Source organism: Plasmodium inui, assembly GCF_000524495.1.
Source record: "Plasmodium inui San Antonio 1 unplaced genomic scaffold supercont1.20, whole genome shotgun sequence".
Lineage (NCBI taxonomy): Eukaryota > Apicomplexa > Aconoidasida > Haemosporida > Plasmodiidae > Plasmodium > Plasmodium inui.
The window spans coordinates 461,405-489,249 of record NW_008481854.1 but is presented as its reverse complement, the minus strand read 5'-3'; the positions used below and the strand labels follow the sequence as shown (position 1 = coordinate 489,249).

Below are 27,845 nucleotides of genomic sequence, written 5' to 3'. Positions count from 1 at the left end.
AGGAGAGACAATAGAGAAGAACCGACAGACACGAGCTACATAGCACAACAGGAGGCACTGACGACCGTTCATAAGAAAGAGAAAAAGATAATAGTAGTTAGAGTATGACAAAGAGTCCATCTGAAATTGGGGATTTAGCTAGTTTGAGAAGCAGTGCCGGAATTTGGACCCCAAAACTCCCGAGGCTAAAGCGAGCCAGATCTACAAAGGAGGATTTAAGATCAATCAGGAAGACTCCGGTATCGGTATAGGGCGGAGAAAGACAGCGGAGGGGAAGTATAATAAAACAGGCAGGATGACGTTCAAGTTCAGTGAATATTTAAGCGACTTGACAAAGAAAGTGAGCAGAAGCCCACAAGCCAAGGAAGCAGGAGTTTATAAGTTAAGATTATGGGAAATACTGAAACCAGCAGCAGGGGGAAGTTCTAAAGTCGGAGGAGAAAGATGGGATAACATATCCACAAGGGGGCACATCCAATTAAAAGACACGGCACTGAGGGCCAAATTAATATGTAAAACATTGGAGAGTTGGGTAAGTAATCAGGAAGCTCCAGGGACTCTGCCCCAAGAGAAGAAACAAGGAGAGTGCCAATTAAACCAGCTCGGATGGATAAATGGAAAAAGGAATGAGATCACTTGCCCTTATCAAGATAACTACGAAGTCTGGACCACGAGGGGAAAAGGCGAGGAGTTGTATCTGTCTCAACAGGCCGATAGGACATTATTAGTTTGTATGGATATGGTAAGTATAATTTTGACGGCTTTTCAGAATGTAGTCAGGAAGCAGGACGGATGGGCACTAGACCGAGGACAGGACGTCTGCCAGTACATGTATGAAAGGTTGGAAGAATGGAGCAATGACTCAATAGCTAAGGAGCTCATGGAGCTATGGTTTCAGGCAACTGAAACTGAAACGATTAGGAACAACTTTCCAGTGAACTTGAGCCCAAAAAGGGATGAACAGTGGCAGTACTTATTCAGGAGCGTCGGTAGCTTAGTCCATGGAATGCAGTGTAGCAAGGACACAAAAAAGGCAAATTCGTATTATGTGAGTTGTCTAGCTTGGAAGGATGGAAACGGATGTGACGTAGGGCAGGATGACGAAGGAAGAGAAGCCGAGCAGGTGAGTAATGGGCGCGCCACCACGGAGCGAATTCTTTAATAAAATAAGGAAGGGAAAAAGTAAATAAAGGATCAGAGTTACACCTGTGAGAGGAGCCACATCCGGAAAAGCAGTTTCCCGAACACCATGGGAAAAGTTTATCCTCATGAGCTCAAGGGGACGCGGTATAATTGAGTATCAAAACAAGAACAAAGAGAGAGAAAATCCTGAACATGCCTTAATGTAGGTAAATAAGAAATTGCAAGCTCTTAAAAAGGGAATACAACAAGATGAGACCGGAATTACCCAGCAACTCAGAAACACGGAAGCAGCTCAACTAGAGAGGTATGATTCCCAGGGGGTTAACTCAGGAGAACTCATTTCAAAGGTGGTTGGGGCAGGGATAAGTATATTAATGCTGATAGGAACCACTGTATATTCTTGGAAGAGAGTCTATAGGAGACCCAGGAAAAGGGAAGCTAAAGTGTATAACGTGTCATATAATGGAAAAGGGAATATGTATGAAGGTTGAGGAAAATGCAAACTAGAGAACACTACCCATGTCAACCTATTAGGGACCGCAATACGTGACCTCAGACGAAACAGAGGAACTGAACTTAAGGAAAGTATCAGACCTGGGTTAATCAAGAGAGAAGAAAGTTGACTAACCCTGAACCAAGAGGGGGGAGGTAAACACGGAGAAAGTTAACCCCAAACGGCAACTTGGCATTACTTTCTGAGCATGAAAATTAGGTGGAGGGGACTGACAAAAATAAAGTCCCGGGTCAGGGGGCTAATTGTGCGGTTCAGGACGTCCACGTCAAAGGAGGAATCATAAAAGTTTTGCATCGATGCCCCACAAATAGCATTGAGAAGATCAATTTGAGTTTGACAGCCGCTGAATGGAGTAGGGAGTGGGTAGTAGTCGCCCTGGAGGGAGGTACAGTTCCGGCCTTAGGTAATAGGAGTTAGTCTTTGCAGTTACAGTGTGATCTCCGGGCTTGAAGGTTGCAAGCTTTAGGGCTTAGGATCTAGGACTTGATGTTTAGGGCTCAAGCCTCAATCTTTGTTGTTTAATTTTATTCTTTAGGGTTAACGGTTTCAGACATTATGGTTTAGTGTTTCGTGGGTAGTGTTTAGTGTTTACGGTTACGGTCTAGGGGTCTAGGGGTGGGGGTCTACGGGTTATGTCTATGCTTTATTGTTTAGGGCTCAGGGTCAGGTTTCACGGGTTACGGCTCAGTTTTTAAGGTTTAGGGTTTCAGGGTTTAGGCTTAGGGTCTAGGATTCAGGGTTGTGGTTTTAGGGTTGAGCCCTCATGTTCCCGGTTCAGGGTTCAGTTTTCTGTGTTTCGGTTCAGTGGTCAGTGTCTAGCCTTAGGATTTACGGTCTACCTGGGTTTATGGTTCAGGCTGCACGGATCAGGGTTTAGGGTTGAGGGTTCAGTTTTAGGCTTCATGGTCTAGGGTCTAGGGTTGCAGAGTTCAGGGTTTAGGTTTAAGGGGTTGAGCTTACGGGTTAGGCTCCAGGATTTGGGCTTGCTGTTTTAGTGTTCAGATTTTAGGATAAAAGGTTCTACGTTCCAGAGGTCTACGGTTCAGTGTTCAGCTTCTATAGTTGTGGGTTCAAGGCCTAGGGTTCAAGCTCTCTTTTTAGGATTTTCATTTTCAGTGCTTATATTTAAGTTTTAGAGTTTAGTTTTAGGGTTCAGGGTTTAGGTTCTAGTTTTAGGGCTTAGGATTTACGCTTCAGGGTTCATGATTCAGGATTTCATGGAATTACGGCTTAGGGCTTACTTTTCATCGTTCAGGGGTTATGGTCTTGGGTTTAGGGTTCATGCTTCTGGGTTCAGGCATCAAGGATTCACCGTCCAGGAAGTAGTCTTACGGTCTATGGTTCAGATTTTAGGCTTCAGGGTCTTAGGACTCATGGTCTAGTTTTTATGGCTTATCTTCCAAGGTTCATGGCTTAGGGGTCAGATCGCACTTTTCAGGTTTCAGGCCTTAGACTTTAGGTTTTAGCTATTACATTTCATTCATCAGCATCTATGCTTTACGGTTTAGTGTTCAGTGTTTATGATGTACCGTCTAGTGTTTATCTTTAGGGTTCAGGGTTGACTTTTATGGATTCATGTTTTACGGTTCATGACTTAGCTTCTAGTCTGTTCCGCTCAATGGGTGAGTTTTTAGTCTTTAGAATCCACGGTTCCGACTTCACTCTTCAGATTTTACGATATAGGTCTAGGATTTAGGCTTCCGGTTTACTGGTAAGGCTTCGGATTCAGGGTTATGCGTATTTGTGTCTTGCGCTGTACGATATACTGTGTGGAGGGTATGGATTATTTGTGTAAGTCTAGAGTTTCGGCTTCTGGTTCTATTCTTGTTTTCATGCTTGGCTCCAGCCATCTAAAATCCGGGAGTGAGCCCTGGATCTTTTAGCCTTCATTTTTTACTTGTTTGATGTTTGGGCTTACCTGCTATCTATTAAGATGTACCGTTCAGGGTTCCAGGTTTGCAATTTATGGTTCACGACATATGCCCTATGAGTATGTTCTAGAGCTTCCTGTGACTCTTTACTTTCCAGGAAGTGGCTTCCAAGGTCCATGGATTAGGTTCTATTCTTTAGGATACTGCTTTTACGGTTTCGGTTTCATGATCTAGGATTTACGGTTTATGTTCTTCTGTTGAGTTCTGGTGTCAGTGTCCAGGATCTATTTTCAGCCGCCCCTTGTATAAAACTCTGTATCTGCTTCCGTTGGGGAGTATACCAATAGGTTTGAGGGTGTAGCACTCAGGCCTCACTGTTCAGGGTTTAGGCTTTTGGGGTTAGTGCTGAGTCCTGAGGCCTTGTCCCTCATGCGTTATATTTCTGCGGTTACGCTCACCGCCACGGTTTCTGTCGGCCCTCTCCTTCGGGTTGACTCTTTAGGTTTGACCGTGGCTATCCCTGGGGCCAATTCGAGCATTCTGCATTCGTGCTTAATTTTTGGGGTTTCAGTCTTCAGCTCTTAGCGTCCCTCGAAAGAATCTCCTAAGGTCTACCCTAGGGGTATCCGGAATCTCATTCTGAGTCTTCAGTGATGATGATATCCGATTGTGCCTTGGGGTTTAGGAGTTAGATGATTTTTCTGCTTGCCTGAGTCTAGACCGTGCGGTTTGAGGTGTAGGATCTCGGGTTTATGTTACGGCCATAGGCTCTGGGCATCTGTATTAGGCTGCTGGGTTTAGGGTTTAGGATTTATCCTTTAAGAGTTAGGTTGAGGCTTTGCTGTTCAGCGTGCACTGTGTTTCTTCCATGTTGGAAATTCCAGATCTTATTGTTCCAAGATATATGGTGTAGTGCTCATGAGCTACTGTTTTTGTTTTAATATTTACGTCTTACTCTTCGAGGTGTATCCTACAGTTGTCATGACCTATTTCTCAATGGTTACTACTATAGTTCCTAGTTCTCAGATGTCGATACTTCGACGTAAGTGTACGGTCAATGTCCAGCGCTTACTGCTTATACCAGAAGAGTACGTGCATGTTATGCTCCTTGATTCTGGGTTTAGTACTCCCCCTTCACTCTCAGCTGTTTTGGTCCACATTTGGAGGTGTAGGTTTCGCATTCTATCATGCATCCGCCTGTCACATGGATCCTACGGACGAGATGCTTTCTGTTCATTTTTCGGTTTGATGTTCAGGATTGATGGTTTCTCCCTTGGTTCGTCCGCTGGGTTTAATTCGGTGGCCGTAGCGTTTAGGCTTAGATTTCATACTGTATGACCTAAGGTCGAGGATTTAGCCTTGCTGATTTAGAGTTGGTTTCCAAGCATGGAAGTTCAAGGTTCAGGGCTGCGGTTTCCTGGTTTCAAGGGGGCATCTGTACTTTATATCGTGGGGGACTCAGGGTCCTGGTGGGGGGTTTTCTGTAGTCTGCATGGCTTATTTTTATAGCCTTTCAGTCAAAATTTAGGTTTTAGGGGCTATTCCTAGCTTTAGGCCCCCGACTCTTCCCCTATTATTCGCTGCTCCTGGATTATTTTGTATTCTTTATTGCCTGCTTTTGAGGGTGCCTTCTTTCTCCTGTACTTGTTAGGCTCATGTTCTAATTTTTTTTGTGTCGTTGTTTACGTGTTTGGGTTTAAGGGTTATAGTTTGGAGGCTTCCTCTCTTTACTAAGACCCAATGTTTTAAGGGTTTGCGTCAAGATTGGAGGCCTAACGTGCACATTTGGGCTTCAGGTTCAGGGTGCAAGACTATGGCGTTAAGTTCAGGGTTTACTCTTTAGGACTTGACTGATCATGCTTCGATGCATATAGTTCCTGGTTATTGCTCCTGAAGGTATTGTTAACTTTTTAGGTTTCATTCCTTAGGCTGTATCTCTTAGCCCAGAATGATTAAGTTTTCGATTTTGGATTTAGGCCTTGGAGTCTGAGTCTTCCTCTTCCTGTGTTAATTCCTGGGCTTTAACCTCTATGGGGCCTCAGGTATGGCTTATGGCTCAGTGATGATGAAGGAACTTTCATGCTACATGCACTATGGGGCACATGCAGTGCTTAGGCGTAATGATTGGAAATGTATATCGCAGAAGTAGGTTGTCAGTCCCTGCCCCTTTTACTTATTATATGGTCTCTATCTCGTACTACTTAAGCTGTGCGGTTGGCCTTCTGCTTGAGGCTCTATGTTGCTCCCATTATTGATTAGACCTGCTTCCCATCTGTCACCCTGCTGTTCTGCTTAGGTTTCTGTAATTCTAAGGGCTCCTATTTTATGGAGTTTTGTTAAACATTACATTTCTTCCTATATGTGTTAGCTGTATTCCTTGGTTTTCAGGCTTCTATTGTACGCAGTTAGGTTGCAGGGTCTAAGCACTGGCTTCATCCGGGTTTTATCCAGGGCATTGCGCAGTGGGCTTATGCTGGTTTGGTGTTTTGTCATGTTTTATTGTTCAGTCTGTATTCTTTAATGTTTAGCATTAATGCTTTATTTCTTATCCCCCCGGCTCGACTCTTGAGTGTATTTGTCAGGCTTCATCCTCTACGTTTACACCTCCAGGTTTGTGTGTATTGTCGGGGGGTGTTAGTTACCCCTTAGCGTCTTTTAGTACTTTCCGATAATTTATTTTAGGCCTGTAAGATTCACTGATTATACGCCCTTTGTACTGTGATCATGCTTACGTATCTAGGATTTAAGATGTAGTGTTGGTGTTGTACGTTTTGGGCCGTAGGCTGTATATTCGATGGCTCAGGCTCCACGGCTTATCAGTGATGCCTCTGGCTTAGTGTGTAGTGGCACCCTCTAGTCCTTATTCCTACGGTTAATTCTTTACATATGCCTCCTTATCTCCGCTGCTCGGTTTTATTTCTTATCTTCTTAGCCTTACGATTCTTTGCCATATCTTGACGGTGTACGGCTCAGAGTTCATGGTTGCGGATTCACTTTTAGGGTGTAGGACTCATCGAATACCCTTAGGGTCTATTCGTGTCTGATGAAGTGTAGGGTAGTTCTTGCATGCCCTAGCTGTACGGTTTATACTAGTGGTTTACTGTGCACTTTTCAAGGGTATCTGTTATGTTTCATGCTACAAGGTTTTTCTGTGTATCTGGTCCTATTATTTTTCAGGGTGTCTCCCCGAAGTATTTTGCGTTACGAATCAGGTTCAGTTTTTACAGTTATTACTTTGGGGCGCCATCCCGTATTGCCTCTTCTTCACTTGTTATGTTTTTGATAAGTGAAGTATTACTGGGTTTTCAAGGTGGAGTCATTGTGGGGTATGATTTATTTTGCAAGCTCTATGGTTAAAGGCTTATCCTTCCTGTCCTTGCTTGTGTCATCAGCCTCTAAAGTCTATTCTTTACGGTTAACCATTTAATGCTGTCGGGTCCTGATTTACAGTTTGGACTTTAAGCAGCCCCTCACAAGCATCACTGCCCACTCTGTGTCTCCAGGTGGGATTGGTTCGCCTCTAATTTACTTTATTGTTTCCTTGTTCCTGTGGTAATCGTGCGCTCTTTGGATGTCTTTAAGGCGCCTTCTGTTACTTCTTCTTTATGGTCTCTTTTTAGTTGTCTGGGAAGATAGAAGCTGAGATATATTCGTAGTTTCTTTATTATTCTCCCCATATTTCATATATCGTAAGCGTGTTAATATAAAGATACGGAACAGTCAATGTTCAGACTCTGTACGTCCCCTTTATTGAGATATAGCCAGAGGAACATCAGTTTTACTGACCTAGGGCTATTTTCCTGGCTGGTTTATTCTCATCCTTTCCCCATAGGATATATTTGTAAAATCGGGGAGTTATACATGCAGCGATGACGCGCGGAATTATAGAGCACATATTCATCTATATTAATGTTAATCCATACTATTGTAAGATCTTTTACCCATGAGTTGTTTCTCATATTCAAATGTGTATCCTCCTGTTCCTCTAGGTCACTAGTGAATCTCTCTTAATAATATGGATATTAGGGGAGAGGTACAGAATACTTCTGCTGCTCCACCATTCTCTGAATGTTTTTATTGAAATGTGCCAACACAAGTTGAATGCTCTGTATTTATCACTTGATTTCCTGCTTCTACAAAGAATTCGTACATATGACTGTGGAGTACAGGCGATTATAGGAGAGTACTGCACAACTGTTGGATCCACTCTTAGAGGAGATATGCTATGGGTTATGAATTCCACTGGTTTTGTGGAAGCCTCCTGTGCTCATAGAAAATATATGTATATATGACGTCCAATAAATTAACCTTTGTATTTAATTGAGGATAATAAGAGTTGCAAGGACAGATATGATGCTTATTACTCCTGTTCAGGTACAAATTTGATATACTCATACTATGACTGCTTGTATTCTATGTTTTATCATGCAAAACAGAGTTCATCATTTTTATATCAGCACTGTGAAATACAAGAGAAGAAATTGTGATAAATAGTATAGACCTCTTTACTGTTGTTTTACAGACAGAGCTATGAAGCCGTGTCAAAATAGGAGAAGATTAATATTGCGGTGTTAATTTATCTTTCTCCTCAGGTACCCAGATCTAAATAGCGCTCATTAGTTGGTTGTATTCCCATAGTTCAAACGAAATTGAGAGATTTTTTACTTATACTTACAATATATAGCGATTATAATGTCATTACATACAATCAATCGTTTATATTGCAATTGTTAGATCAGCGTTTTGTATTAAAGTTGTGTGCAGTGAGAATAAACATGCCCTTTTAATAAAATTATATCTATGACTATGATATATCATACTCTATACCAGGATTGTTGAGACATTATTCGGCTGATTTCTTATGTTTCAAATCACAAAGCTATCAGTAACTTATTGCTACTACTTGGAAGAAGAAAGCATATAGTTAGTCGCGAGATGGCTGTTAGCATGCTTATTATTAACCTGCAAGAAAATTTGTCCCCAATCTGTGATAAGAAGATTTTAAATTTCTTTCATTGATTGTCAATTTGCGATATTTACTTGGTATATCTATTTGTATGCGCATGGAGGAAGGCTTCTATGAAAATTAGAAAGAAATTTAGAGGAAGAATGCACGACACCCTAAGGGAAGAAATGGACACCTCTCCAGTTTAGATAAGAATATAAGAGACAATCAGTGGGCTGGAAGAATCTTCTGGTGTATGCTTGCTTCACTAAAATGGACTCATCACTATAATGATAGTATATGAGAAGGCATAGCCCTATTTTGTATAATCTTTGCAGTACTTATTAATTATGTTGTGTATAAACTATTATCCATAGCATTACATAAAGGCAACTGTCGTTTAAGTATGAAGAATAGTGACATTGGTTTTAAATGTGATTATTAGAAATTAGGGAGGATATGCTAAGCGTTTATTAATATATTTTATTTGAGGGCGTTAATATAGTTATTAATGAAAGTATTTATATTTATTTATGAGAGATGTTTATGAATCAGTTCATTCATGCAGTGTGGTACTGACATTTTATTATGCATAAGAAGAGTCTTCATTCTTTCCACTAAATATCTTCTAGAGAAGTATGAGGCTTCTTATCTAAACTCAGAACTGAAAAAATTAATATGCAGCCTGTACGGAGTCCCTAATGTTCCTTAATGTAAAAAAGGATTGTCACATGGGGAGTAATGCCGTTGGCATATGTATACACTAAAGGGCGAAATTCTGGTAGTGACTCAAAGATAGGTTTTACTCTAAGAAGGGAATCATATTAAAGAGGATATTCATAATGTTCTATTATGATACAGGACATAAACACTGTATCAATATACATTTGATTTAGAGAGGGAATACCATAAGTATTAATGGACACCATTATGGACCTTCATGTCTGTACTTAGTAATTTTAATATGTAATAATACAATTTTAAGTTGTATGCGTCAGTACCACTGTTTCTATAGTTATATTGGAATCTCATTTTATCTTTTGTATTATGCGTATGGAAGCATGAATAATGTCCTGGGAACATATATGAGGATTAATGAGGGAATTAGTCATTAAGGAAGACAAAATAAAGAATCTTTACTTTTTAATTTTGAGCGGGATATATGCTCAGATTGGCAAACCATTCGGCAGGATTTGGGAATTTCCCTCTAACTTACTCTATAGGAAGTCTATTCAGATATGTTCTATATTAATTGGGCAAGAGGCGAAGACAGAGTACCCTGTGCACATGTAGCTACTGTTGCTGAGTCTTGCTATAAAAATGTCTTTTCCAAGATAGATGAAGAATTATTGCAAAGGAATAGTAACACATATTTAGTCCAGTTATATGAAGTTATACATTACATTCTGGTTCACGGAATGCATTGTAATTAGAATTGGTTAGAATACGGTGTGATCTTCTGAAGAGTGCAACACTCGATGTTTGTAATTTGAAAAAGTAAAAAGATCCTCATAGGTGTCCTCAAATGGGGCTTCCTTATCCGTAGTGTTAACTGTGGTTGGACCCCAACTGAGAAGAGTATAGAACAATAGGAAAAATTCGTAAGATGCCAATCACTTCTTAAAGTGATGCTTATATGTAAATTTCGGTAGAAGTTAATTTCATAAGGAGCCTTTTAATGAGAGAAGAATATTTATAAGAAGAAATAGTAATTTTCAATTATTTGGTAGTTATGTAGAATAAAGAGATATGAATGAGAAAAAAATAGACTTCATAACTATGCTGCCAATACATCAACTCTCTACAAATCATATATAAGGGCTTCGACGCCATAGCCAGTAGATGTAGTTGAAGTAACTATGAACAAGAACTATTAAGCCTTATGACGCTTCTGTTTGTTTTCTTAAATTATGGAAGGTTCAGAGTGTGTACATGTGAAGAAAACGTGTAGCACTCTGTATATGCAATAGTAGTCGTATAAAAAGCCAAATTTTCAAGGGGAAATGGTAACAATAGTATTAATAATGAGAAGTATATGGAACGATGAAAGAAAAGAACTGTCTATCGTATTGTTGCCATGGCCTCTTCTGTGTAATGTATTTACGAATGCTAACATAACCGTACTGTGTGACCAAAGAAGTAGCCTAAGGTGTGTTCCGGCAATATAACAATTTGCTTTCGAGCGTTTCGAATCGTATATGGAGTACAATCATCTGTGATTGAGAAACCCCCTGGAATATTTATTTCTATTTCGTATGAGTGATCGAAATCCAAATTATTCATGAAGGTGTACAACGATTACATAACGTCCTGCTCTGTGTATCGCTGAGATTGTTATATTTCCAGTTGAAGCTCATTAATCAAACCCGTCACGCATGAAGACATGGTCAAATTCCAGGTATCCCCTCATTTCATATAATGATTCTTATGTGAATCAGGAGTTCATTGGAATTTGTAGTAGTGGTATGAAATGTAGAATGGACAATAAGTACTATCGCTCCGATTCCTTGTGTTGAGAACCTATATTTTGAAGTATTTTTACGAGAAAATGGAACCCTGTTCATTTGATGTATGAGGTTCATGGTAATATTTAAATAAACCTAGGTGATGATGGAAATGTTTATTCGGTGATAAAACATCCATCAGTCTCTGGAGCAGTCCATCAGACGTGTATTCCTTAATTCGTTTTTTTGATGTCATCTAATATATGTCAAGGAAATTCAGTACCTTCCTCCCTAGAATGACATATTCGTGTGTACAGTATTTAGTAGAACTGAGCCTGTTGATTAATGCCCGGATAACTATAAAGAACATGGCATTTATATTCATGTAAGACTTAGATACATTTCCGGGGATATATGAATATAGTTCGACATGCATATTTAATTTTATGATTGAATCTATTCTTCATATGCATCGGTACTAGTTATGTTGCACAATGGACATACGAAGTATAATACAGCGGGGAATTTCCTAATAATCCTCCTTATGGCTAATTCATACGATTATTGTGTGATATACACCTACTTCATAGTTCTGGGATGTTGAGGAAATACGAAATACTATTAGCTGTCCCATGCCCCAGGATTCTAGCTCCCGATCTCTGGTGACTGTTAACATAAGAATTGAGTGTACCATAAGACATCCTGTTCCTTAGGCGTATGTAATATGAGGATTAAAGGAACGAACAAAAGGAAAAGCAGTGAAGGGACTCATCCATTACGAAGTCAAGAAGGGAGAAGTCTAAGAATAAAACGAAAATGTAGAATTACAACTGGGAAGGAACATATTACACATTAATGAAAGGTATGTTTCTGTATTTTCCCATCTCTTCTATATACAGAAATCCCCAACAACTGAGAAAATGTATTATATGAGGTCTACATAGTTAAAGAAGAAGAGAGTACAGGATAAATTTCTTATCTAGGCGATATATATGTTCATACAACGTCTATCATTTTGCGGACCATACATTCTAAGAGTAACTCTTCCTAATTATGTAAAATAATACCGTCGAAGTGCAGTCTTTATAATAAGTGGATAAGTGTGTTGTGAGTCAGAGGAGGATAGCCCATATAGTGCTTATAAAGACTGTGACCAGATATAGCAGATACTGTAAAAATTTTGGAGTCTCGAGATAAGGAATAATCAATTGAAGTGACATTGTCATAGTAGAATTAGATAGAAACATATGAAAACATGGAAGAATGTAAAGAATCCATGGAATAAAAAAAAATACAGAAAGGTAAGACCCAAACAGAGAAATATATAGAAGAGAAAGAAGCAATATAGAAAGGGAGATGAGAGGAGGAGAATTATAGTATCAATTATTCAGAGGAATAGTGAAGTAGGAATTTATATTGAAAAGGAAATGTTTTAGAATAAATTAAAAAAAAAAGCAAACAGAAAATCACGAAAGAAGAAATAAAAAGATTGCTCATCCATGGTTTATAGTAATGTCAGGAATAATGGATAGGATAGGGAAATTAGAATAACCATAAAGACACTGCAATTTTATTAAAGCAAGAATAACACAAGGAGTAATTCGGCGGGGCCTAATTCAATATATGCCTTGCATTCATTATGGAGGCGATGACGATATAAAATATACACATTGAACTATAGAATAACATACTATAGGAAGAAATCAGGGTATCCTAGAACATACAAACAATAATTATTCTGGAATAAGATAAATGAATGGGAGTTTATAAATCTATATTAAGGATAGAAAGAAATTCTCCCTGGAGAAATATAAATGAAGATAGGATATTGAGGTTTGAGAAATGACGGAACGGAGAGTCAGTTATTATATATAAAACGGACATACATGAAAGGGAGGCGAGCATCTAATATCCTTTTTTGGAAGTAGTGAATTGAAGGAATAATGCTGCTCATAGGAATTTCGAAATTGAATAAATGAGCATCCGATATTGAGGAAAAATTGGGAACCTTCCGCTCATCAATATTCAGAAATAAGTCTTTATTCATAGAATGAGAAGATATACCTAGCGGATGTGTGTCAGTTACGGTAAATACAGATGGAAATAATAATCATAGAGGAAGAGTAAAAACATAAAATTGTTTTTATTAGGATTAAGCATGAATTACACAGTTTTAGATATATGCACAACTCTATTCATTCCGAGCTATACCTGGATCCTGTGTGTGTTCGGAAAACTCTGACGGTATTCTTAGTATAGCATATATAGAAGAAAGAGAAAACACTGAAGAATACATAAGGAAATAAACATAACCGAAACAGGGAAGGTAATATACAGAAAGAAAACAAGCATCCAGGAAAGATGGGTTATATAACCCGTATTAAAGAACAGAAATGAGCATAACACCACGGAAGCACTTGCCACATGGCGGGAACGGAATTCACCAAGCCAAACACTCGAGATCAACATGGGTAGGAGCGAGCAGAACACAGAACTGGAAAAACAAAGAGTCTGCGTCCTCAAAAACAAAATAGATATACAAGAAGCAACACGGGGCAGGGAAGGATATCGGGGAGGATCGCCAGCCAAAGGAGCGAATTACAGGAGAAATAAGATACCAAACGAGGGGGCTGGCACCCAAATATTACACTCTTTATGAAGAATCCCAGCCATCGGGGACAAATGGATGAAGCTCTAGGAAAACGGTGCTGCCATATGAGGAAAGACCCAAGATTGTATAGTGCATATCCCCCTCCGCCCAGGGAAAAACGTCCAGGGAAGATATACCTTATAGGACATTTCACAGAGTGTTTTAAGCAATATGTCAAGCCAAATCATAAATATATGACATCCTCGAATAAAAGAAGGGAGGGGCGACACGAAGAAGGAGAGGCCGTAATATCATATGGAACATATGAAGACTCCAAGACACAACCGAGAAACGGACGGGATTTAGGCACAGCTCAGCACCATAAGACATTACCCTTCAGAGTAGCACAAATATACCACATCATGGGCACCAATACACATACAAGGGGTGTATTACACGCGTACCATCATATGAATAAGTCAGCATTAAGGAGGCGAAACAAAACCGTGCAAGGATTCATAGAAACAAAGACGGGATGGAATGGCATGGAAGGAAGGTGAACCCGGATTAAAAGAGTGGTTAAGAGAAAAAATATACAACCAAATAGGATAACCCAGGAAAGGAAGGAGGAAGAAAGAAATACAAACGGCCTATAAGGAAGTTGTCCGTTTAATGACACAATTAACACGACATAAAAGGGATTACAGTAAGGAATATATAGCCTGCTGGAATCTGAAGGCCTACATAAAGGATATCAACACAAACACGGCAAGCATGGTATCAGTGACAAAAAGTGGATTAGATGAGAAAGCTCTAGGGGACACCATATGGGAAATCCTCACAGAACAAATAAAGGAAAGCACAACATGCACAAACCTTTTAAAGTATGAGATATCAGGAAGACGCGATAGGCATGCCATTGCGGACATAAGGAAGATGTGCGAAAGCAAAGAAAAAATCATGAAAGAATTAAAGGCCATCAATGTACTGCATAATGTCAAATATGTGTATTATATAGGTTGGTTGCAGGAGGTGCTGGAGTGGGCCAGTAGGAACACATGGAGTGAACAGATGATAGGACTGTCTGCCTGGCAACTATTGAAGACAAAAAGATACCATGAGTGTGATATATGGACAGTATTCAATATTCCATCAGGTTCTCAGGGAAATGAATATATCACATATACCCAACACATTCCTGAATCCAGCACGAGACAGGTACAATGGAAACCCAGGAGATGTGTAGTAAAAGGAATCCCGCAACACCATTTAAGGAACCACACGAATGAACTGAGTCTTATAATGCACAGAATAGCAGAAAAAAGGAAACTAAAAAAACAAGTAGAATCGGAATCACATATAATGAATTCAACCCAATTAAGCAAATTCATAAAAGAAACGAACAGCACATACAAATTACAAGAACAGAGCAAGAACAGAAATGAAGAAGGAGAGGAAACTACGGCGGAAGAAATCACGAAGAAGTCAGGAGCCAGAGGAGCAAGTGTAGTGATGATACCCCCAATCACAGAAGAAGATGCCACTGCAGCCACATCGAAGCAAGATATCAAACAAGGATTGCTCGGGGCAAAGGAATTACAACAAAGAAAGAATGAAGCGTGCACCATGGATGCGCAAGAAGGATTGCGACAACAGTGGAGGAAGATACTGGCTGATATAGGAAAGTTAGGAAGTGACAGCGACACATAATAATGGATGAGGCACATGTGGACACAAATTGTCAAAGAGAGGAAAGACTACTGGAAGGAGTTGATGTCAAGCATAGGGAATAAGAGAGTAATAGAAGCCGCCGGCGGACATGTCAGTACAATACACAAAACCGGGAACCGTGTACCCCCCGATATCGGGAACACTCAACACAGAATGCCCACGTCAGAAAGAGGGATGGAACACATAAACATGGGAACAGCCCCAGATAGCACCGGACTTCCAGATGAAGCTGAAAAGGAGAATAAGCAATTATAGGAACATATCATAAACGAAGCAGGAGCTATAGAGGGGGACACAATAAAAATGAAGAACAAAAACATAAACAGGGAGGCTGTTGAGGAAGAAACAATACTGCTAGAACAGGAAACCAAAACACACAACATCCTCCCGATAAATATAATACTCACTTTCATAGTAATAATAGGATTATTTTATCTAATAGATAGAATATTAAAAGTGGAAGCAAGAGGAGGGATCAAACATGCGTGTATTGACCGAAACATAGGTGAAAGCTAGATCGTATCAAACGGGAGTCAGACAAAATACACTGCTGCATGATACTCCCTCCCCCCTAGAATCTGTGGCTCAAATCAGGAGAAAAACGCGCTGCATGTGAAACCAAGGGAGGAAGTATAAGAGTGTCGTCAGGACAGTCAGCAACGTCGGATGACCGAAGAAGAATAGGGAAAACACGGGGAGGTCTGCATATAGAAGACAACAGAGGGAGAAGGGGGTGCGCCTGTGGGAAGAGGTTCATCAGCAGGAACAGTGAGAGGAAACGATTGAAAGTGATGAGATAGTATTATATAGACCTATATCTGGAAGTAATCAGAGAAGATCAGGATACCTGAATAAAGCCTCTACAGACGGACACAGTATAGGGAAGGAGCAGGAACAGAGAGGCAGACAACCAGGGACATTAGAATTCAGGAATTGAGGTTCTCCTTGAGGTGTCAGTTTCGGGGTCAGCTTTCTGGTTTCGCGTTTAGGGTTAGGGTTGAGGTTTATGAATTAGAGTTTCAGTCTCAGGGTTAGCTTTACGATTCCCTTTTTCACATCTCTGCTATTCTTCTCAGCCTTCCCTTTCTGAATAACGCTCAGGGTTTACTGTCATTGTCCTATGTTTATGTCTATGTTTATATTCAGGCCTGCAGGATCTAACTTCCCGTACACCACTAATTCCTAGTTTACTGTTTACGTCCAAGTTTATTATTTAGTGTTTCAATTTCAGAGTTCACTCCCCCTGTTCTAACGTTTTAATTCTTTCGTTTCAGGTACTGTGTCTAGGGTTCACGTCTCTATGGCAGACGCTTCAGCGTCTCATCCTCAGAGTCTCGTCTATGTTTCACGGCTTATGTCTTACGGTGGAGAGTTTAGGTTCTGGGTTTATGTTCGGGGTTCGAAGGCTTACAGTGTCAGGTTTACGCTTCATATCTAGGGTTAAATGTCCACGCTTCACGGTCCGGGATTTACAGTGTCTGATCCCGGGTTCAACGTTCGTATCTAGAGTTTACGTCTCACACCTCTGTCAGGGGTCCAGGTTTAAGGCCCCTCATTCTAGAGTGTGAGGGCTTAGGTTCCTTGGTGCAGCGTCCAGAGATTATGGCTTAAGCCCCTCTTTTCGGGTTCCGCTGGTACCGTAAAGCTCTAGAGTTCAGCTCCCACTGCGGCTGATGTGTCATCGCAAGTTCAACACTCATTCACTGACGACGACGCTGCGACGTTATAGCAGTATAGAGACTCATATTATTCTATTGCCTGCCTTTCAGCACAGTCATAACTAGCATAAACCCCAGTGAACATACTGGTAATTACAGACATAGATGCATTTTCTGCGGACATCACACGCCCGTATTCCCCTTGAGGATGGCACAGAAATGAGTTCTTTTAAGAAGATATCTGGAGGATATCTCTAATCGGTTCCAAAACGGAAGGAGCGGAGAATGTACTGACAACTCCAGATGATCTGAACCTGACTCGTATATTCTGGAACCCCCCCTATGTTACTCATTATGATAATATGATGCAGGAATATTGACTCCATTTTATTCCCAAGGGGAAGGACACGGTCCCTATGACATATCTACATATCTGTGTTCCAGGTGAATCCTTAGAGGAGGGAACAATTGTCATTTGTCACTTCCCATATCGTAGAGTAGGAATAAAATGAATAATTCCTCCCCCTTCATCTAACTTATCCCGGAAAGCTTGTCAGTTATTACTTTGTTCTCTTGGGGAGAGCCCTTTGCTATTAATGATTGATACGAGTAATTAATGGCACCTCCACTATTTTCTCATGGTCAATACTGAACCCTCTTCCCAGTACTGTAAATAATTAGGAAACGATCTCCATGGAACCCCATTTGTTTTTCCATTACTGCATAAATATCACAATCCCTCATTGCCACTATATAGATAACCTTGTGGAGAACCTAATCCTTTATTTATCTCAGGTGCACAATAATACTCTAACACGAGAAGCAATAGCGCCTTCCTGTGATGCCCCAAACAGTGTAATCTATGTCATGCATCAGAGATCTGTCCTAGGAGGATCTTAAGCTAATTCCTATCCCCTGACCTAGAAACACTGAAGGAAAACGAAATAACAATTCCACCTTCAGAGAATTCATCCGTGTAGTTATTGAAGTAAAAGAAATATCGTCCAACACTTCCAAAGGGGGTGAGATAATAAGAACGTCACTTCATTTCTAGTTCCGATTAATCAACACTAATTCGAGCATTATCAAGAATACAATTCGGCAGGAACGTAATTCTACTTATTTCCTCCATCCTATACAAAAGCATGCCTTGTTTTAAGTATCACCATTAAATTAACTATATGGTTACCCAGCCTTCGGATCAGCCGCCTCCACGCTATACTAATTTTCATTTTCTGCATCTTCTGTCCATCCCTTCTAACTATCTTTTACCTCTTGTCCTTTTATCTTGAACTGAATTCTTCCTCTTCCTTCCTGTTCCTTTTGTTTAATGTGTTAGCCTCTCTTTTTATATTTATCCCTCCTTATATATGTGGCATGGTTAATTTTGTACGGTTGTTCCTAAAGCACTTCTTCAGAGGAGTCCATTTCAGTTTTGGGCGACTGAAGTGACCTTGCCCAAAGCAGTAAGCGCCATCTGCTGCCGCCTATGCTGCTTTTTCTTCTTCTAATATCAGGTAGATCCAATTTTTCGTTTTCTTTGCAGTATCATGATCCAAGCTCAATCTCGCCAGGAATAAATACGCTTAAGAGCACTTCTGTTTCTGATGTCATCAACAGACGACTCAATCGGCAATAAGTATGCATCCCTACGATGAGACCCCCGATGGCTACCAAACGACATCATACGTGTCATAATACAATTCTAGGGAATCAGATGGTACACGAGAGGGAACTCCTTAAAATCCAACGCAGAGATACTCAGTGACCTCCACACTATAATGAAGGATGAACATAATGACTAGGTTCATGAATATAGCTATGCAGAATATTCTAACCAGCATGGCTATTATGTTCTCGGATTATATTAAGAAATTCAGGGGCTATAAGATAGCTTCCGGGAACTCAACTATAATGCAGAAGAGTTGGACGTTTTCCCTGAGGTGGTATTGCAATATAATAAGAACGTTCAGCACACTTTTTAATCGCTCTGCTGTCGCGCATGCAGGTGGTGGTTTGACATTTCTCGATGGCAAGATATGTGCGAGGAAGCTCCTTTCTATTGGCCTAGTCGACTTATTCCTGGGGGGGAGTATCGCTTCAACAATTCTACGAATATTCGGGGAGTCGGAAATGTAAAATACAGAACTAAACATCAGGGGGTGCTCCTTCATCTGTTTGATGATAACTCCTCAGAATCTAGCATCCAGCAATTTGTTTTTATTTGAGCGGATTGATATTCCACTGTTGAAGTTCATTGTTGTCTCATTACCAGCGATGAGACTCATTACGCAGTATCCCTATAAAATGTATTCGTATATTAAATATTTTATTCATTATTGTAAAATCCGATCTGAGGACGAAGTCGAATATAGATTTTCCTATGAGATCATAATCACAGCTGACAACTTAGACAATGACATAATAGACATGACTGAATATATTCATCTGCTGACTATTTATTTTAACAGGGGCATGTTGTCTTCCTATGGTCCATTCCCATCACTATGCAGCAAACCTCATGTGAACAATGAAGGAGTGAACACACTGGATAATATAAAGCCTACCATCACTTAACAACCCCGAAGTGAGAACGTTTTGAAAGAGATTCTGGATTGGATTATGGGTCTATCGTCAGAAAAGCACAAAGAGTCCCAGGTGAAGCAGGACCTCGTGGAGAAGGAACCCATCGGAGATGAGCAATAGATCTGAAATGGTTAACATAGCGGGCCTTTCCTCCTCAGGAAGGAAACATATATATTTCCTTCCTGAGGGAATATACATCCGCCTGTTACTAGCAGGGGGAAATTGATAAGGGGGGTAATGTACGTGCGTTTCCACGAGTAACATTCTGTGTGACCCCTTCGTTTCTTTTTATGCAGTAGTGTCTATCATTTCATTGTGTGCTATCTCGTCGGTTCTCCTCATGCTAAACTTTTCCCCGTACCGATTCACCGAATGGTGTTCCGATTTCCATATTTGCTTCTTGGAAATGTGCATGGGGGCTATGTCTTTGGCACTTTAACTTTGACTCTAACATGCAAAATGTGGAGAGGGGACAAGTGCATTCCAAGAAGGAAGGAAGTAGTGATAGCATAGAAGTGACGCTTATACTGTGGGGCTCATTATGTCTTCTCTTTTGCAGTTCAGGCTACGTGGGAGGAAGCAGAATACGTCAGAAGAACTTACTGCCCAGTTCGGTAACATATGTGCAGATTCCTCTCTTTCTATAATTCCACCAATCGGGGGATGTTACAGAGGTTGTTATACCAGAAGCGTTATCCGATGCAGCTTAGAGGCATTCGAAATGTGTAAAGGGGACTCTCACAGGATGCGCACCGTGTGGATGCTGAATTGTTAGTTCCAGTTGTTATTTACGATTCTGTGTTTCCACTCCTCTTCAGTAGAGTGGACATGATCAATGATAGTGCTGTCGATGCCCCTCCCTTATCCAGCCCGAGTTTTCCTAGAACAGCATAGGTAGATAAATGTTAGTTCTCCTTTTCCGTTATTAAGCATGTTTGGTTTAGGGATCTGCTAGCGGCCCTAGAAGATTTCACTAAGCAGGACTCAGTGTATATTGGGAGGTTCCACCTTACTGTCTTTGACCCCTATTTTTAGATCCTCTCCAATTACTGCGTCACCCTGTAGTAATGATTGCCAATAGTAGTGGCGCCTTCGGATGAAGACGGCAGATCTTTTATTTATTAATACCTAAAGTGAATTATTTTTTTCATAATGATACAATGGCCATTACCGGTAAAATAAGGGCAAGAAGCCATAACAGCGTTGATTGCCTATTCAATACACGTCTTGCAAAGGAGTCAGCGCATTCTTAAACTATAATTGTATTCATCAATAGGCATGACTCACTCATGAGCTCTGCTGGGGACAGATATCAAGCAGAATCATGGTCAGGTTTGTGTCACTCCCAATGGCCTCTTGTCGCCTCTTCCACACAACGAACAGGGATGCACAACGAAGGGGGATGTGCTACTCAGAATTTTTCTCTCCCCGCAGAATCGCGTCATTGTATGCCCCCCAATTCGGTGCCTGCTGCGCGCGGGACCATTGATGGTGGTGAATTGTAACCCCATTAACAACACGGATAAAAAAAAAAAAAAGCTACAACGGTGGAGAAAAGACAGAAAAAGAAAGAAAAAGAAAAAACTCTTATCACGCGATTAGTCCAAATACACACAAATTTGTGTAACCCACCTGTGAGAGAACTCGGAAAAAGAAAAAACTCATTTTTTATATATTCCAATCGTCAGAATTCCGCAATGCATACTGAGTAAAAGCATGTTGCAACACATGCATGTTTTTTTTTTTTTTTTTTCTTTTTTGTTTTTTCACTTGAGAGGGGAGGCGAAAGTGCTTCCGTTTTTTGCCAAACGTCTGATTTGCCTCCGTGGGAAGTTCTTTTGTTATGATATGTTTTACTTTGTTTTGTTCTGTTTTTCTTCCTCCTATTTTTTGCCTTTTTCCCCTTCCCACATTCGCGTTCCCCATTTCTCATTTCCCCCGAGGGATTTCATCATCACTGGGAAGAAATCAAATAAAAAGAAATCCAAAGGAAAAGAATCGAACAAATCCACTTGGTGGCACGTCTGTAGACGTTTCCGCACAATTTTTTTAAACCATGCCACGTATGTCCTTGTACATGCATTTGCGCGCCCCTGCAGGCTTTCCCATTATTGTATGTACGCTTTGAGAGGCCAAAACTGGAAGATCGCATTCTGACAATGCGGGGACGAAAAAAAAAAAAAAAAAAAGTGGAATAACTCCGGAAAGTCACATGGAACCATAATAGAGCGATAAACAGACCAAGGCGCACACTTGTACGTGCCGAATTAACGACATTGACAAGGTGAAAGGAACGCTTTGCAAAATGTCCGTTTTGAGCCCTGCGCCAGAGCTCCGCATGAGAACATTTACCTCTGCTGCGGCAGGTTACGACATTCCCATTTTTTCTTTCAGTTTTTCCCCCGCTTCGCAGTTCCGTACTCTCCTTCTCTTTTTTTTTTTTTGGAACCCTAGAAGACCGTCCACATGAATAATTTTCTGTCCTTCCTTTTCGTGACACTTCTGAGCGCCTTCATTTATATATGTTACCTGTGTGAGTGAGCCATCTGCCGTCGTAGCACCGCCGCCCGCACCGCACATGCTTTCTCGAGTATAGAAGCCTCTATAGAAGCCTGCACACAAACGTAAATGGAAGAACGACAAAACGTGGAGTACACATTGGGATGCACCCCCCCCCCCCCCCCCTTCTATTGCAGATTGCCTTCAAGATGAATACCTAAACAGCTACAGCCGCACTGTACGCATAATCCTCGGAATGCTGAGCGCCCCCTTTTTTGTTTGTTACTATTGGTCCTTTTTAAAGTGCTCCCTTCACAACCCTGGATACGTGGACACCACGTGGGAATGTGAGATGAGATTGCCAACTGGATTGAGAAATTGTCATTGAGTGTTCCCTACCCATGGTGAGCAGCTACTACACATGATGACGCACTGCCCATGGAGGGCATTCTTTTTTCTCCTTCCCCTCGTCGTCCCCTCCAGCAAACGCAGAAGAAAACAGCATACAAATCGAAAAGCGGAAAATTAGGAACTACATGCCGAATAAGTATACCATCTGCGACAAGTGCAACTTCCTCGTGAGGCCAGAGAGGGCCCACCACTGCCGGGTAAATCGCCCAACAAGAGGGCTATACAGAGCATGGTGTGCTGAGTGAATGTCGAGGCGAGTGCTGAAGAAATACTACAAAGTTTTCTTCCATGTATACTCCAACTGTACGGCCGATGTCACACCCGATCCCTTCTCGCCACCGTCCAGTCCTGCAAAAGATGCGTGCTGAAGATGGACCACCACTGCCCATGGATAGGCACCTGCGTGGGCGAGAGGAATTTGAAGTTCTTTTTCCTCTTCTTGTTCTACGGGCTGCTCACAACGCTGTACATTGCCGTTACGATTAGCCCGAAATTTATATTGGCCCTACACAAAAGCGAGAGCAACAAGGTAATCGGGTGAGAGGGGATATCCCCGATGCGCTATTTGGGAACACTTTCCACAAAGGGGGGGTTATCACGAAGCATTCTCTGGTGCATTAGGCTGATCACTTTGTGTAGCTCCCCACTCGGGCTGACCGTACATGTATATTTGTTCGTTCGTTCATTTGCTCGTTTCTTCATTTGCTTGCTTATTTTTCCCCCCGACATAGGCCTCCGAAACGCTGCACCATGGCGCCTTGCTGATCAGTAAAGAGAACAGGAGAAATATATCCCCCCCAGTGGGTAGAAAATGTGCACGTGTTGTGGATCCTGAACCTACGTGCTTTGCGTAAACAGGCGTGCATATCAGCTTCCCTTTCTGTATATGTCTCCACTGAAGGAAACACAATCCATCCTCTGCCACTCCTCCGTAGCTGTCTGTGCTTCCCTGACAATGATGATAGCCCTAATTTTCGTAATAAAGAAAGGAAAAGAAATGCTTCCAATTTTCGACAGACCCCTTCGCGGGGTGAAGCAGTTGACTGCTCGGAAATTTCATCATGCCTATATACACACGGTGCCTATTTCTTCCATCTTTTCTCCTCCTCAGATGAACTGCCAGTACATTTATTTCATTTCTCGTAATGTCACTATAATAGAGTCGTCGTACACGGATAAGGTGAACAAAAGCGAAAGAAAGCAGTTGAGTCTACATTGGGTGGGGCTTCACCCGTCGTTCTTCTCCATAAGATGGGTTAATCTGTTCATTTGGCTAAGGGTTCAAAATTTTGTACCTATTTTCTATGCCCCCCTTCCCCTGAAGAATCCCTATGACCTGGGCACCTACAATAACTGGAAGATGGTATGCACAATTTTAAAGGCTGCTAAGAGAGGCGCACCATCCAAGTGAAAGAAACAAACAGACAAACAAACAAAAAAAAAAGAGAAAAAAAAGCATAAAGAGAGTACTCATCGTCTGCCCGCACAACTCACAACATACAGGTGTTTGGCGAATTCAAGTGGAAGTGGTTCTTCCCCCTCACCCCCGAAAAGCTTTATCCCACCAGTAGGCTTCCTCAGATGGATTTAAAAAATGAGATTGGGAAATGTTCCGTCGCACAGTGATCTGTACCGTTTAAGCAGGGGTTCAGGTTGACACACAAGCATTCGTATATCTTTTTATTTTTTTCTTTTCCTTCTTTTTCCCCTCCTCGCAGGAGACTACCTGTATCCGCTGAATGACATATACCTCAACATCAACAACGTTGACATGGATGATTCATTTTTGGCTAGCCATAACCAAAGTCTGAAAGAGGAAAACGTTTGATTTGTCCGTCCTCAGAGAATGGAAATCATTATTTTTGCGTCAGTGCACGGTTCCGCACAAGGGCGCGTTCGCTCCATACGTGCATATCTCCTGATGCGTGCATGTCTGCTCATGTGTGCATCCCCACTGATACGTACACGTATTTGTATCATTGCGTAGCTGCCATTTCGACTTTTTCCACAGCGTGCAGGACCCCGCTGCAAGTTTTTCGCGTCCCTTGTTTGTTCCTTCAGGAATTCTTCAATTCGCATGATTATTCCTTTTGTGTATCTTGCTAGAAGTTTTCCGTCTTTTCCCCCCACATATGTGATTTCCTTTCCTAATGAAGCCACAATTTATTAATGAGACAGAGTTATGCGTGACCACCAGCTCCGGACTATGTTGCTTCGTCCACATGTAAACATTCCGCCTCATGCTCATTTCGAAGGTGTGGATAGATGAACCCCTTCTACCCCAGTTTGTGCCTTTTTTTTTGTTCTTATTTTTTTGTTTACCTCATTTCTACTGGCATTTGATATTATGTTTATGCCATTTCGGTACTATTTTTATGCCATTTTATTTCGTGTTCCACAGTACGCCGCGTCAAACGCGATCCGAGTGGAAACCCTCCCCATAATGTGTAACATTTTTTTTATTCAACACGTAATTGAAAAATGTCATTATAAACACAAGTGAGCAGAAAAAAGAAAAACTACAAAATGAATTAGTAGAAAGAAAAGAAGACTCTAAGTGATACTTTCCCATTTTGTGCAAACAAAATTTATGCTGCTTCTTCTATGCTAACATGGCATAATCGTTTTCGCAAGGACGACCAAGTTAAGTGAGCACTTTGCCAAAATGTGGGTAGGAAAGCTTAAAAACTAAAACAAGGTGAAAGAGAAAAATAAGGAAAAGGGTGCAAAAACAAAAGGCAGGATGGGGAAAAAAAAGCCTAAACGGTTCATAAAAAGGGATCAAAGAAGCAAAAAGAATATGAAAAAAACAAAACAAAAAAGAAAAGAAAAAAGAAAAAAAGAACGGAAGCGTAGCTACATGGTAAACAGTTCCCGTTTGTGCCTATTAGACGGTGCTACGAAGTGCATCCCTAAGGAAACACGCCATTTCGTTATCCTGAGGGCGCAAAAAAAAAAGGGGTTCCTTCAAGGATTCTTCAGGCACCAGGTGCGTCCATGTGCTTCCCCCGTTAAATGAAAAAAACGCTCCATTCAAACAGCCCTATCTCTGAAGAAGCCCCTCTAACTAGGTTCGTTCCTTTACGTAATCTTCACCCCACAGAGACGATCGCTTCTAACGTTGAGAACTAATTTCACAAATCTTCAAAAATCATATTTTCCATTTCGTCTTCTCCCTTGTCCCGAACGTTCTTGTCGCTTTCGTTTATATTTTTCACTTCCTCCTGTAGGTAGTCCTCGTCGAAGCCGCGCTTTTCCAGCTCAGCCGCGAGCACTTCGTGCGAACTGGTTGAGAGTAGGTTGAGAAGCTTCGACAGGGTCTCGCCTGAGATGGGTGAACGGAAAGATAGCGGTGTGAAGGAAGCGATAAGAAGCAGGCGGCGGGAAGAAAGCCATAGTGTGAGCCATTGCGTGGAACAGGTTCAGGGCGAAACTGACTGCGGGCATAAGAATTCCCCAGGAATGACTCCACTCCCGTCATTCTGCCACTCACCCACTAGAGTGTTATTCGGTTCGCAGATCTCCTTGAGGAAGCCGTTCTGCGTCTCGCTGAGGAAGTTCATCTTGACGAGGGAATGCAGAACACGCTTGCCCTGCATGTTCAGAATGTTAAGCTTCAAGGTGTTCAGATCCAAAATGTTCTTTAGGTGCTCATCAGAGCAGCTGAAAAGCATGTCGGTCAAATGAAGGAGAGTACAAACGGAAATAACTTTTAAAGGACTGTTTTTTTTGTTCCTCTTCTCAGTATATCCAAAATAGGAGTTTACTCTCCTAGCAATGGCAATGTAGTAATTGCCCATGTGAGCCTTCACCAGGTTCCCTAACGACCCGGTGATGGAATGACTGGGCGTTTTATTATTTTCATGATTAAATGGAACGGTAGATATATTTCCTGCCATCCTCATAAGTTTTGTACAATAATTAAAAGCTTTGGATTTTTTTATTTTCTTTAGGTCCTTAGAATACTTTTTATTGTTACTATATCTTTTGTCAATGACTAACAACTCATCGATTAAATTTAAAAAGGCATGTTCATTCCCCACCTCGAACCCCAGCATATTCTGGTAATACTTCCACTGTTGCAATAGGATAGGTGCCCCTGAGCAGAGCACATTTAATTCTACGCTTTTATCCAATTCGACCAAAGCCCCGTATTCTTCTGCAGCAAGCCATTTTGAGAACATTATGGCCAATCGTTGAGCCAACTCTCTTGACGTAATGCTAATGATGAGATCATTAACTGCACACATGCCTTCTTTCTGTTTGTTCTTAATAATAGGAGGTAACTTGGTGTAGGACACTCCAATGGTCCTGAGCATTTTTATTTTCATTTCTTTTAGTGATTGATTTAATACCGATTTGTCCAAACCTAACGTTTCGTAAAAGTGGCCATCCTTATAGAATGACATTTCTGTTAATATCTTAAATATTTGGGAGAGAATCTTGTCATATTTTTCTAGAGGAATGAAACTATTGTTCTGAAAATTTCTTTGCCTTATGTTCAGCTTCTCTAAAGCCTCCTGCAGTAACTTGCCTGTGTCTTTGCTGTTCTGTAGCTGTAATAATCCTTTTACCCCTTTCTTGGCGCTTTCGATGATCTCAAGGATTGCTCTTTCTGTGGTGGACACGTGGATGCCTTTTTCCTTCAATTGGGATAAAAGGGAAGTTTTGTGCCCGGGGTGAATCGTCCCATATATTTGGTTGTCTTCATGTTCTCCACGCTGTTCATTCTGTCCATGTTGTCCATGCTCTCCAGGATGTCCATGCTGTTCATGCTTCCCGTCATCTTGACTTTTTCCATGCTCGCCATGCACAGGTGTCAGTTGTCCCGTGCTGGAAGTCTCTTGAGAACTTCCCGTACCATTTTTAACTTGCACTTCACGGTGTACATTCTGTTCGGAAGCTTTATCTTCACTTGGGGCTGACGATTCAGAGGCGTTTCTCTCTCCCAGCGCTACCGTCTTGTCCGTATTAGTCACGGCAGGGGCGCTCTTCTCTTCCTTGTCTGAATGGGTATCTGTATACAAGTCCAGCTGCTCTGTATCCAAATTAGAGCCCGTGCTGCTACTCTCACTGTGTGTGTCGTCCTTCTCGATACCCACTTTCTCGACGGTCTGCCCGTTAGGCGCCTGTTCCGCATGATTATCCACCGTTCCGTCCGCCTTTCCATTAGCGTCGTTGCTTGCCTCGCTTCCACTGCTTGCGTTACTTTGGATGCTTCTGTCTCTTGCGTTACTTCCGTGGCTTGCATTGCTTCCGTCGCTTATGTTACTTCTGTCGCTTACGTTACTTCCGTGGCTTGCATTGCTTCCGTCGCTTCCGATGCTTGAGATACTCGTGTTGCTTCCGTGGCTTGCATTGCTTCCGTCGCTTACGTTACTTCCGTGGCTTGCATTGCTTCCGTCGCTTCCGATACTTGCGAGGCTTGTGTTGCTTCCGTGGCTTGCATTGCT

General features: G+C 41.4%; 6 protein-coding genes across 6 annotated transcripts in view; 5 read left to right on the top strand and 1 right to left on the bottom strand.

Moving 5' to 3' along the window:
- Positions 1-295: 295 nt before the first annotated feature.
- Positions 296-1,162, top strand: C922_04227 (hypothetical protein; the record flags this gene model as incomplete). The annotated part of the gene is made up of 1 exon (XM_008819812.1): positions 296-1,162. The coding sequence occupies one exon, from the start codon at positions 296-298 to the stop codon at positions 1,160-1,162; it is 867 nt and encodes a 288-aa protein (XP_008818034.1).
- Positions 1,163-14,179: 13,017 nt separating this feature from the next.
- C922_04226 (hypothetical protein) lies at positions 14,180-15,217 on the top strand (the record flags this gene model as incomplete). The annotated part of the gene is made up of 1 exon (XM_008819811.1): positions 14,180-15,217. One exon carries the CDS (start codon positions 14,180-14,182, stop codon positions 15,215-15,217), a length of 1,038 nt encoding a protein of 345 aa, XP_008818033.1.
- A 324-nt stretch (positions 15,218-15,541) lies between these two features.
- C922_04225 (hypothetical protein) lies at positions 15,542-15,754 on the top strand (the record flags this gene model as incomplete). The annotated part of the gene is made up of 1 exon (XM_008819810.1): positions 15,542-15,754. The coding sequence occupies one exon, from the start codon at positions 15,542-15,544 to the stop codon at positions 15,752-15,754; it is 213 nt and encodes a 70-aa protein (XP_008818032.1).
- A 2,930-nt stretch (positions 15,755-18,684) lies between these two features.
- On the top strand, positions 18,685-19,473 carry C922_04224 (hypothetical protein; the record flags this gene model as incomplete). The annotated part of the gene is made up of 2 exons (XM_008819809.1): positions 18,685-18,842; positions 19,056-19,473. 2 exons carry the CDS (start codon positions 18,685-18,687, stop codon positions 19,471-19,473), a joined length of 576 nt encoding a protein of 191 aa, XP_008818031.1.
- A 2,475-nt stretch (positions 19,474-21,948) lies between these two features.
- Positions 21,949-24,220, top strand: C922_04223 (hypothetical protein; the record flags this gene model as incomplete). Its single annotated transcript, XM_008819808.1, has 10 exons — positions 21,949-22,015; positions 22,179-22,328; positions 22,465-22,589; positions 22,739-22,921; positions 23,124-23,196; positions 23,328-23,368; positions 23,504-23,611; positions 23,717-23,755; positions 23,896-23,959; positions 24,111-24,220. The coding sequence occupies 10 exons, from the start codon at positions 21,949-21,951 to the stop codon at positions 24,218-24,220; spliced, it is 960 nt and encodes a 319-aa protein (XP_008818030.1).
- Positions 24,221-25,526: 1,306 nt separating this feature from the next.
- C922_04222 (hypothetical protein) overlaps positions 25,527-27,845 on the bottom strand; it is a gene marked incomplete at both ends in the record, with an annotated part of 3,158 nt that continues 839 nt past the window's right edge. Inside the window, 2 exons of the mRNA XM_008819807.1 lie at positions 25,527-25,717; positions 25,886-27,845. Coding sequence (XP_008818029.1) covers positions 25,527-25,717; positions 25,886-27,845 — 2,151 coding nt within the window. The remainder of the gene's footprint in view (positions 25,718-25,885) is intronic.